General features: G+C 39.9%; 1 protein-coding gene across 1 annotated transcript; it reads left to right on the top strand.

Annotated features, from left to right (window-relative positions):
* The first annotated feature begins 3,543 nt into the window (after window positions 1-3,543).
* Window positions 3,544-11,605, top strand: LOC135470677 (ependymin-related protein 1-like). Its single transcript, XM_064749715.1, has 6 exons — window positions 3,544-3,774; window positions 6,968-7,078; window positions 7,362-7,443; window positions 9,225-9,392; window positions 10,215-10,312; window positions 11,135-11,605. Exons 1-6 carry the CDS (start codon window positions 3,634-3,636, stop codon window positions 11,207-11,209), a joined length of 675 nt encoding a protein of 224 aa, XP_064605785.1. The 5' UTR covers window positions 3,544-3,633; the 3' UTR covers window positions 11,210-11,605.
* The last annotated feature ends 915 nt before the right edge of the window (window positions 11,606-12,520 follow it).

Genomic DNA, 12,520 nt, shown 5'->3' with positions numbered 1-12,520 from the left:
TTTGTGGTCACAGGATTTCAACTGACTTCCCAAATAGCCATGTCCATCAGTTACCTCCAGGTTATCCGACTTTAAGACGTTGAAACAGAAGCTTATATATACCTTCCAATCTTTAGTGACAAAACGAACTTGCAATGACAAATATTCTCTCTTTCCATGACAAATTCCTGAGACACAGTTAGAAAGTAAGTCTGCACAAGAACTAAAGCTGCGCGCAGATTCTCCTTGATGGCTCGAAACACGTTTGAGCATCTGGAAGTAGCTGGTAGCAAAGGCCTGGGTGCCAAATATACCAACAACTTGTGAGTCAGCAGTTGGTTGAAAGGAGCATGTTCTACTGTTCTACGAACCAAAGCACCCAGTTGTGTCCAAATCCATAGATCTACGTATGCTTGTGCCAAGTTGAACTCATTTTGCACATCGTTGATCACTCTCATGCTTCACATGAAACAGATCACGTGATTGTCAAATTGCTGTGTAAGCTGTTGCCGCTAACCGTAGTCGACCTGAGCACATTGTAAGTAAATCGAGTCACACATTGCCAGATGCCAACAATCACATTGCTTTTTCAAACGTTGGTCGAGTTGGACCGGAAGGGAGGGAGAAGAGAGGGAGACTTTGGTTAAACACAAGTCATTAATATTAATTCTACATTCACCTGACATAACAATGTAGCTTATGTAAATTAATATCGATTGAGTGATCGGTATATAACACAGCGCTGAAGAATGTTCTCATTTATATTGCATATCAGGCTTATGAACGGGGAAACTGGAGTGCGTGAACAGAGCGGGATTCGAACAAATAACCGCTCTCGTGAAGGGTCTGAGAATGATTGTTGATGGCTTAACACCAATATTTCAGTCAGTTTGTGGCGAGATGTTTAAAACATGTTTAAACTCAAGACAGTGATATGATGATATTGAAATTAAGCAAAGATATAGACATACATGCTTACAAAGAACTAAACCTTAGATGGTCGCAGCGAACTGGCACTTAACCCTCAGATCCAGCGAGCCCCTAAAAAGCGTTTCCATAGTAACAATATTCAGGCATTCACCAAAGAAACATGCCAGCAGGTGTACGTGTATGCCTAAATATACGTGTAGATCTATAACATCATCTTCTTCACATTGTGTATAGGATATCTAAAGTTATCAATACAGCATGCAGTTAGATTACGAGCAGTTCAGGTTGTGTTAACCTGTTGTACAGGATGGTAACAATCAAACGTACATATAAACAAAGACAATGAATTATCCTCATAGTAACTAGACCTCACTCCCTGCCCACACTATCATCCATATACGCCTGCAACTGCATGAGGAAAGCTATCGCTAGGGGTTTACTTCATCAAAGATGTCTTGCTAAAATGCAATTAGAGTTATCCCCCTTGGTATTTCTATGCCAGAGATAGGGCCGTCTTTAATTGGGCCTTATTTGTTCCAGGCTTGAACAAGAAATTTCAATACTTCCCTAGTGACTGTCCTCGGGATCTTAAGCGTGACAAAAAGTGTTCGACTACTCTAGTGTGGCAAGATGGCTACCTCGATTCACACCAGCCATTATGTCAGTATTGTCATTTTGTTTTACGTTTTATTCGATGAAATCACAGAAATATAAAGTATGGTAGTTTTTAGAAAGTTTGAGCATCCTGCTTTCGAGTGAAACAAAACAACTGCGGTTTTGGAGGCCTCCAAAAAAAACCCGTCCTACACCACCGGTATATATATATATATATATATATTGCTTGTTGTTGAAAATTGTTACACAACTTTCATTTTATCCTGCTTAAATATGAGATCCTAAATGGAAAGTCTGACAAACTAACTGTTGAATGTTTCTCTCTGAATGAATCCATCCTCATTTCTTACTGTACTTTCTTACTTCCTTGGTGTTTTGTGTTGAAGTTTGGAAATTTATCTTGCAGTTATAGACACGGAACGTCAACTTCGGTTGACGGCTGTTAATAGAACGTCTGTTTTGAACCCTAGATTGATACAAAGCCAAACACCGTACATGAGACTCGGATCACACACAGATAGGGTGATATCAAAGACTCCAAAAGTGTTATTTGTTGCCGCATCGCTTGGCGCTCAGCACTGAGAGATTAGAACAACGAAACAGAGCTGGTTGCCCCGGTGTTACTATTTTCACTGGTTGGGATGCATGTCAGGTCTGGTGTCTTCGGCATGATACTTCAGTGGTGCCAGCACTTTGGCGGCTTGCACTTGCCCTGCCACAGGAAGACACAGTATATGTACACACACATAATGACTCCTCGTCGTCAAATGACTGAAACCTGGGTAAGTGTAAATCCAAGCATATATAAATACCATAAAGCTTGGTTAGATATTTACAACGAGTCTTGATCATTAGCAAGATTACACTTCAGAAGAAACTTTCCTAGTATACACTATGTAGTTTGGGTTTAACTACTATACACTCGAGTAAGTGCTTTGGGTTTAACTACCTTACACTCGAGTGAGTGCGTTGGGTTTAATTACTATACATTCGAACTTGGGTCTTTCTTGAAGAATTAAGATTACCTTAGAATTTAGGTTTGTACTCTCCTATATTAACTACATATTGTCAGTTATGGAAGTAAAGAATGTCCGATATGATATATCGATAAAAATCCAAATATAACAATATAACGGTATAACTAAATTGGATAATAAATGAAAATTTACAAGCTCTTGTATGTCAAACAAGTTTATGTCACCTTAGTCTGTAGATGTACAATTCGCTTAACATCAACACGTGCCAGGCATAAATTTCAACAGTCTTATATAGAGCTGATGAAATGACGGATGTTCCATATCGTTTGTATGTTGGGGTATCACTAAATCAGTCACGTTAACCCCAGGTTGTCTTATCTGATGTAATCCTATGTAAAGCAATTGAAGCTTAAGGTTATGGGTTCTCCACAAAGCGTATATTTAAAGGTTTTGCGTGTTTTTTTCTGGTAAGAGAAAATGTATGAGAAAAAGCACCCCCCCCCCAAAAAAAAACCCTCTTCAATACCGTTGTATTCCAGCTGCAGTTTTAGTGGATAGAGAGAGGTAGAGGCTATGTAGAGGCTTTACTAAAAACCAATGAACACAGGACGAGAAGGTTGACTTCATACTTTTAATGTCGTTATGACCTTGGAAATTGCGAAATACCTTGAATTGTTTATGGCTAGCCAACACATCACAAGGCATGGTAATTTGACGTTGTGCACTGTGTAAACAATTTGTTTCATCAAACAACACTACGTCCAGACACATTCGGCTGCTTCCGTTCATATTTCAGCTGACTCGGTGAAGATTTATCGAGAGTATGTGATATAGTATTTGTTGATCAGAAATTAACGTGTTTTTATTGATGGTTAAAATCAATATACTCTGCCAGACACGACACGTGCACATGGTCCGGTAAATTTTATTCCCTATCGTAAAGTATAGAGCAGGTCTCAATAACACCATGGAGGAGAAATATAGCAGAGGCCACAAGCAACTAAACGAGGTTAGGCGACCTAGTTCTGCAATTCACCGAACGTATAAAAGACATCCTTGTGCGAGGCATAACAGGCGGTACGATTCTTGACATTGTCTCGGTATTGGCTAACCTGAAGACAATCTGTCTACCATGTTACTATCAACCGTTTTGGTGCTTGCAGTAAGTTGTGTCGCCGTCCACTCCTTCAAATGCTGTGTGCCTGACCAGTGGGAGGGCGTGCTGGGACTAACTGAGGGGCTTGTTCAGAATGGACAGCCTGCATTCGTACAGGTGAGATCCACGGGCTGACACCTGGGCTGATACCCGGGCTAAAACACCAGTCTGATGTAACGGGTGAAATTCCTCTAGTGTAAAAGAAAAGGATTTTAATAGTGTTATATAGGTCCTATATATGGCGATGTTTGCTGACCCGCTCTCAATGCTTACTGGGCCTTGAGGACAAAAGCGGACGACGAAGCTCCTGTGGCGGCCGTCAATAACGTTCGTTGAAAAGGACTTGTCTTCCTCTAATGAAGTGTGTGAACGCCAAGCACTCTAATGAAGTGTGTATGTCTGTACGTCACATGTGCGATAATTTGTCAGTAACTTGGCTAAGCATGGTGGGTCATTTACACCGGGCACCCTGGTTTAATCCACCCCTAAAACTATGGCATAAGTGAACAGTGCATGAGTAAGGCCTTATATAGGCAACAGTGGAACAAGTAAATAAAATAATTATATGGATCGTGGGTAGATGCACTTATAGTTATAAGTGTAGTGATATTTAGAGTGAGTGTGCTTGGGGTTTAACGTCGTACTTAACAATTTTTCATTCATATGACGACGAAGGAATCGTTAGAGTGCATGTAATGTGCCTCCATGTTGCAGGACAGATTTCCACCGCTCTTTTATCTAATGCTGCTTCACTGAGACGCCTTAGGGAAGGCAAGTAAGACGCCCCGCCTGAGCCAGGTCATGCTGAACGCCAAGCGAGGAAGTTGCAACTGCCTCTTTTAAAGGTCTTGGGCGTGACTCGATCCAGGATTGACCCTGGGTCTACCGCTCCCGAAGCGGACTCTCTACCACCTGTGCCATCGGGACCGGTTGCGTTATTTAGAGTAATAGTAAATGATATAACAGACTACATTTTAGAGATACCTCAAAATGTATATGGTTGCTGTATCCACTGATAAGTGTAACGGGAAATAACGATTACAGGATTGGGCTATATCGATATCTAAGAGTACAAGATATAGGGTGCTTTTGGTACACGGTAGGGATTCCAATATAGGTTACTCAGCACGATGTGGGCGTGGTATTGTCGAAGAAATAAGCCATAAACATTCATTTATGTAGGTTTACGATGAATACATTATCAGGACAGGCTGCTTGTGCGGATGTACTTAGGAAACATAGAGTCTTCAGTCGCAAGACAGAGCGCCTGCTTGCTGCACATATCGCCAACGACAGCACACTATAGGAAGACGTTAAGACATACGTAAACCTAAGGGTTTGTATGTTATATACGCATAGAAGAACATGTCCATCCCCTTTCTCATTATCAGGGCTAATGAATACATATTTGCATTTTTTCCTCGTTTGTTGAGTATGAATCGGGTATATATGTAGATGTAGGTAGAAGCTAAAGTTACTGGACCTAGGTGTTGAGTAAATTTATCCGTTTTGAAAGACAGCCATTAGAACCATGTGATTATAAAAGGCTACGCCCATTTTCTCTTTGTGATCACAAATTGTTATCAGCAGCACTTCATTGTCTCTTTTATCAATCTTAAAATTGCCATGTTCAATGGTCTGAAATCCGAAATTAATGCTGGAAGTGTATACTTGCTTACTACAGGTAAACAGTTATCTGGTATTAAGCATCGCCAATTCAGTGTGTCTTGGTTAGCCGCTTATACATGTATGCCTAGCGGGCTCTCTATTTATACCTGCATATTACATCTATGTTACTATGCGAACATGACGAATGAGTAGGGCTTAGAGCGAAACCTTTTTTTGGCCACGGTTGTGAGAGTTAAAATTTATATACAGGCAATATAATAAATGTTGAACTGTCTTGTGTGTGCGTTTCATTTTTGCATGAGGGTTTCCCCTGGATTCTGCCCGGTTTCTTCCCACTATAATGCTGACCGCCGTCATATATGTGAAATATCATTGAGTACGGCGTAAAACACCACTCAGATAAATAAATATAAAATAACTCAAATCTGCATTCGGGAGAAAGTGGGAAAGTATTATAAGTCATTATAAAGCGGACTAATATTCAACTGTGTTTATAGCTACACTCTGAACATTGTTAAATAATAGGTGAATAAATCAGCATGCTGCTGAAATGCACTTATCCAGTAATAATAACTATGGTACAAACTCTATGGCTCTACATTTGATGTTTTAAGAACCAATACGTCGCTGCTCAAATAAAACCTCAAGGACTTTAAAAATCGCAAATTTCCTGGTAGTTGTTTTAAATACAACTGTATTTAAGCATGCGCGGAAGTATTTAAGGCAGGTGATGATGAATAGCTATGGCTTCTCACACAGAATATGTTGATTACCCTTATCAGACATGAACAGACAAGCGTACCATCTAAATTATGCCCTTAGGGAGGCTATTAAATTCTCTTCCATTATCGTTCACATGTCTCTGTTTTATGTAAGATTGGGCTTCAGTCTGTAGACGTGTTCACCGTTAGAACATGTGCAATATTCAGACCGCAATGTTAAACCAACCAAGCGCTAAATAGGGCCTACTCTCTGTTAATTTGTCTTGCCTGTTGATATCTTGTTCTGTATTCGTTTTGTTTCAATTCCTGAGTCAAAACATCACTTCCGCACGTCTTTCAAATTCGGTCCTATTCACAGGTTTATCTCTAACACAATCCGCTGAACATAAATGTGCTGTATTCAATTTAGGTCTTATCTTTAATTGCTGGGATCATGACCAGCTCTATCTTTCTACGCTCATTTTATTTATGCTATGTATATTTGTGTATGTTTTAAACTTAACCTATACCTTCACAATCAGAGACTGTTGACAGGTGGGTCAGATGATATAGGTTGTTATCTGTGCTTACAGATAACAGGATAGTGGGCGTGATGCAGGCCAAGGCTCGCAGGCAATCCATGGGCATGAAAATTCCCACCCCAGACAAGTGAAAACGCTACAGGCCTAGTCGCGACGATGGTTTTAAAGTGTTGTTCTTTCCGTCTTCCAATTTTTTCCATTTCCGTCTTGTTTTTATTACATTTTTACGCAAAGTCGCACTGACCTTTCTTACAGCGTGCATTACGTATTACATGATGTAAGATCCACATTACGTATTACCTCATTTCCTCTCACAGATATGTATATACAGCCTACAGCTGTGGCCATGATGTACATATAGAGTATGTAATAACTCCAGGTTATATAAGTTGATTCTGACTGCATGTGTATTCTTCTCTATGTGTCTGGACAAAACAGGGCTATGTGGCGTTGTCGTATGACTATACGAACAAACGGGTTGCGGAGTATGTTAACTTGACGACACAGGGAGTCCCAACCTTACAGAAAATTATCATTGACTACAATAAGGTTTGTATTGCACACAGAATAAGAGTAACTCTCAAATAATATAACAACCGAGTAGAATATATCTCCTCATTTAAAGCATCAACTATTTGTTTTTATAGTATCAACACTAAAAGTAGTGCTTCAGCGACTGGTTTTAAAAAAAATTGCATAGAGCAGTCTTACTTTGTGGATTTGATTATGTCAGATAAATCTGCTCAGCTCAATACGTAATTGATGTAGCAAAAGTCAAGTCATCTAAGACTCGTACATCGTCACTAAATGAAGACATTGTTTATGTTTGCAGAATGTGATGTACACGATTAAAGAAGAGGCCAAGTATTGTCGTGCCGTCCAGCCAGCTCCTCCTCTTAGTCGATGTGTCCCTGGTAAGATATAGGTCTACACCACGTGGTGGTGTCCATGTGCATGCATATAGTGAGCATGTAGAAAAGATATCAGCTGAAAAGTTTAGAATCTTTTGGTAGTAAGTCAAGAACGCATGCATGCATTTTCGGTAACACATAAGTGAAAGTAAGGTTTATTTATTTATTCGATCGGTGTTTTTCAGAATATTTCACTTATTCGATGGCGGCCAGCATTATAGTGGAAGGAAACCGGGCAAAAGTTATGTCGTAATGATAATTATAGTTTAACTTGTTTACCTTGCCCTACTGCGCTTTACTTTGTTGGAAACCCTGAAGCCTTTTACAAACATTTCATTGCCGAATCTATGAACACATAACATTGGCTTCTTGCGATACAGATCTGTGTATCTCCCCCACCCCCCTCACCATCCTCGAAAAACCCTCTACGACAAAACATAAAAGCAACTGAAAACCATGGGTACAGTTATAAAGATGTTACTTGAAGATTTCTGTTAAGAATTTGAGAAGCCAGTATTACAAGGTCATAACGCAAAACTATCATGGCGTTTGAGTACTAACCTGATCGTAATACAGAATGTCTGCCGTAGCACAGGTTAATTTTTGTGCCAGTTTTACAAAGCGGTACAATGCTGAGGCCTACAACATACATACATGCCCTTGTTTCCCAACAGCCTAAACATATGGATCAGCTGTTCTTACCAGCCGAGCATCCAGAATTAAAGGATTTGATTTATTTATTTATTTGATTGGTGTTTTAAGCCGTACTCAAGAATATTTCACTTATACGACGGCGGCCAGCATTATGGTGGGTGGAAACTGGGCACAACCCGGGGGAAACCCACGACCATCTGCAGGTTTCAAAGATTTGAAAGATGAAAGTTTTAGGTTTACGTGCATATACCTGTATACACCACAGGCAAACGAACTTCAGCACCATTCATTTCATACGACACGAAGTTTTCCATTTTAGGGTCACAATTCTCCCTCGATCTTATTTAGTTAAATCATTCATCTCCATCAAAGTGGGTGGGAAGGTCTGACAGCAAACTGCGGATGGTCGTGGGTTTTCCCCGGGTTTGCCCAGTTTCCTCCCACCATATTGCTGGCCGCCGTAGTATAAGTGAAATATTCTTGTACGATGTAAAACACCAATCAAATAAATAAATAAATCCATCAAGGTGGTTCGAGCGAATAACATGAAATAGTTAAAATAGTTAAACACTAAAATTGAGCTTGCATACATGCAGGCCTTCTTTGAACAGAACAGGCACTGGTGCTTTACCCAGTCACATCTGACACTGGTCCAACCAGTCATGTATCTTTGCTCAAAACTCCCAATGCTAAGTGCCAAGCGAGGCATGAACACGAAAAAACTCTTTGGTATGACCTGACTCGAGTTTGATTCTAGGTTTCCCCACTTCGAGGTCGACGCTCTAACTGTTAGGCCAAGCGATCAGTTGAAAAGTAATGAGCATGAAACTTTCACTACAAACGCTTAGAGCTTTATCTATGTCTGGCAACACCCAATCAAATGTTTATCCACGCCGGCTAACGAAGTGTACATCACTTCTCATCTCTCTTTTCGTCCATGATCACTAACAGTTAGGCTGTTAGTACATAAACTTCGATTGTCAAAAACTGAGATCTGGCTGATGAGAATTCGCAGAGACATGATGACACGCTCCGACAACCGTAGTTTGTGCCCATGGAGGACTCTATCAAAGTATATAACATGCTGACAGATATTATGTTCTACATTACGTTGTTATTTCCTCCACTAGACACAGCCCGTGAGACCAGCCGATTTCATCTGGGGGCAGGAAACAACTCCCTTAAGGTGATAGCCTATGAGATTGACGTACCTGACATGCAGATTACCGCTGTGACGTCGATGACTGCACAAGACTGTCTGCCTGTTGGAGAGTTGATGTACGGGGCAGCCAATAACGGTACGTTACCACTACATATAGTGACATAGATAGTGCCTAATCATGCTAACAAAGGCAGTTCTTCAGTCAACCGTTAAGACAATATCCTGCCACTGTGCATGGATGGTTTCAGGACTCGGCCAACGATGCCGCAATACGGATATACAAACAAATCGTCCTATTCCTTGACTCAATAAGCAATAATCAATGGTTCAATAATAATTGTGCTTTATTTTTGGAATTATGGTCTCATCATACATGCATCAGTCTGCTCAATCACTAAACCACACCTGATTTATTTTATTTTCAATCATACTATTTTCAATCATACTATTTCCAATAATCAATGACAAAGAAAGAAAGTCTAAGTGAGTATTATACGGAGCACTCTTTGAACTTTGTATTCTGCAGATATAACGATGATAACAACTGTCATTGTCTGAATGACTCCAGCTCTTAAGTGTAACCCTGACATTTGCTATTGTGATTTCAAGTTTTGTGTTGTTTGCTTATTTTGTGGTTTGCAGAGTTTTCATTATTTGACCATGTAATAATACTATCAGATACATGGTTTGTAACTGAAGTTTCTAAACACAAATAGGTAGTCTTTTTAAAATTCAGCGGTATATGGAGGCGTATTGAAGTCAACACCATACAGGAGCATCGAATTCCTAACGCAAACAGTTGAACAAGTGTTTGCTTTCAGAAGATACTGTTAACTGTAGTAAGAGAAGGAGGTGCGAATACATTTCTCCACGCTGCCCAGTCCCCTTCGTCATTCCCACGTACAGTATTGTGTCTGAACCAACTCTTGAAAGGAAGTTTTGGCGTTGTATCTTGCAGTTCCATTCCTGGCCAGCATGGGCTATGTGAATATTGTCCCCGGGATAAAAGATCCGAGTGTGTTCAATGTACCCAGTTACTGTGACAAGGCGGAAATTGTAAGTCGAAAGTGTTCCTGGAAGATTTGTGACATCATTAATGTCATGTCGTGATGTTAACCGATTAGGCTTTTCATCCTTCCATGTCAATGTTTATATTGTCTTAAATTTATCCCTGGACAGAAATATTTTAATACATGCAGCATTTAAGAATTGCTTAGAATACTGTTTTCATGGTACATAAATAACAGTAATGTTCTCGATATACAACATTCATTTAATTGCTTGATTTTTACGCCCTACAACCAGTCATGGACAAGGAATTCGTATATTCCCCCCATGCCATCAAGCTCCCTCTGGACCTTTGGTTACAATAAGTGATCAACCCTAGAGTAGCCGTTTGTGCAGTCTAAAGTCAATCACTTGTGTTCCACCAATATCAGCAAGTCACATGGGGAAAAGTTCGTCAGTGACTTGACAGAGGTGGTTCAACCTGGGCTATCCTGTTTCCTCCACCCATAAAATGCCATCGCGTTAGTGAAAAATTCTTGGGTATGGGTTTTAGGAAGAATCAGTTAAGAAAATAAATATTTAGCTATACTAGACGTTTGAACTTGGACGGTTTCTGAGGTGAAGAAACATGGTCATGAGCCATCAAGAGAATCACTGCTCCTCGCGTTATCTAACAAAGCGCCTGTTACAATTGTTCGGTAACCTTTGTAGTGGGACTTTATTGGACAGGGTTTTTGTAATTCATGAGAGAATACTTTCTCTTGGGGATGAAAACAGATGATAAGTTGGTGGGTTGTCCGATTTAATGATTGCATGAAGTAACTATTTGTGTATCACTTACATCAGTTTGGTATATTTTTTTTATTTCAGAACGACGTCCCTGGGTTAGAAACCGGGAATTTTATCACAAGCTACATTCATCGGAGACTGGGATTTTTCCAATAGTTTAACTCCACCCTCTTTCAGCTTTTTAGACCTACATGTCAAAACGTGTCATCATGAGAGATGTCTTTACCATCAGCTTTGTAGTATACTCTAACCTAAATAAACTTAACCTGCGGATGGTCGTGGGTTTCCCCGGGGCCCTGCCCGGTTTCCTCCCACCAAAAGAAGTGAAACATTCTTCAGTACGGCGTAAACCAACAATCAAATAAACAAACAAACAAATAAATAAATAAATAAATATAAATTTCATAAACATTCGTGTACAATTAAATTCGACGTTCCCATTACAAACTAAGATTCAGGGTATTGCTATCTTTATTAAATGATTCTCCTTTCCATACCAATATGTATCAAAAAGGATTTGACTCCAATGTATGGTAGCCATGCAGAACTCATCTTTTTTGTTAAAAAATTACCTGTTTGACCAATATACATTGGCAAGACCATTCTTATGCAGAGCGGATGATCCGGCAAAGAAATAAGCTAGCATATTTATGAATTATGAAACATTCCATCTGAAACCCAAACTAAGACCCCTTCAGAAATTCGTTTGGTAAGAAGTCAGAAATTTGCAATAAAAGTGATTTTTTGTATATCTTTTAACTTAAAAAGTACTGAGACAAAACATAAACTTGCACAAACTGGTATTATTTTTAAATAGAGTTTTCAATATGCACTGCTGGTATGGTGGAAATAAACAATGTTCCTAACACTCCTGTCCCTGTTCAGTGTGTGCTACTTGTACGGTGGAAATAAACAATGTTCCCTAACACTCCAGTCCCTTTTCAATGTGTGCTGCTTGTACAGTGGAAATAAACAATGTTCCCTAACACTCCTGTGCTTTTGTCAATGTGTACTGCTTTTACGGTGGAAATAATCTATGTTCCCTAACACTCCTGTCCCTTTTCAGTGTGTGCTGCTTGTACGGTGGAAATAATCTATGTTCGCTAACACTCCTGTCCCTTTTCAGTGTGTGCTGCTTGTACGGTGGAAATAAACAATGTTCCCTAACACTTCTCAACTTGTCCAATATGTACTGCTTATACGGTGGAAATAAACAATGTCCCCTAACACTCCAGTCCCTTTTCAATGCGTGCTGCTTGTACGGTGGAAATAAGCAATGTTCCCCAACACTCCTGTGCTTTTGTCAATGTGTACTGCTTTTACGGTGGAAATAATCTATTTTCCCTAACACTCCTGTCCCTTTTCGATGTGGGCTACTTGTACGGTGGAAATGAACAGTGTTCCCTAAAACTCCAGTCCCTGTGCAATGTGTGCTGCTTGTACGGTGGGAATAAACAATGTTCTCTC

This window comes from Liolophura sinensis, chromosome 1 (genome assembly GCF_032854445.1).
Source record: "Liolophura sinensis isolate JHLJ2023 chromosome 1, CUHK_Ljap_v2, whole genome shotgun sequence".
Lineage (NCBI taxonomy): Eukaryota > Metazoa > Mollusca > Polyplacophora > Chitonida > Chitonidae > Liolophura > Liolophura sinensis.
This window is presented reverse-complemented; position numbering and strand designations above follow the sequence as displayed.

Bases quoted from the DNA above. Each gene is read 5' to 3' on its own strand.
- LOC135470677 (XM_064749715.1), top strand. From the start codon at position 3,634: ATGTTACTATCAACCGTTTTGGTGCTTGCAGTAAGTTGTGTCGCCGTC. The intron at 7,079-7,361 runs GTTTGTATTGCA...TTATGTTTGCAG, and splicing joins TTATCATTGACTACAATAAG to AATGTGATGTACACGATTAA. The intron at 10,313-11,134 runs GTAAGTCGAAAG...TTTTTATTTCAG, and splicing joins ACTGTGACAAGGCGGAAATT to AACGACGTCCCTGGGTTAGA.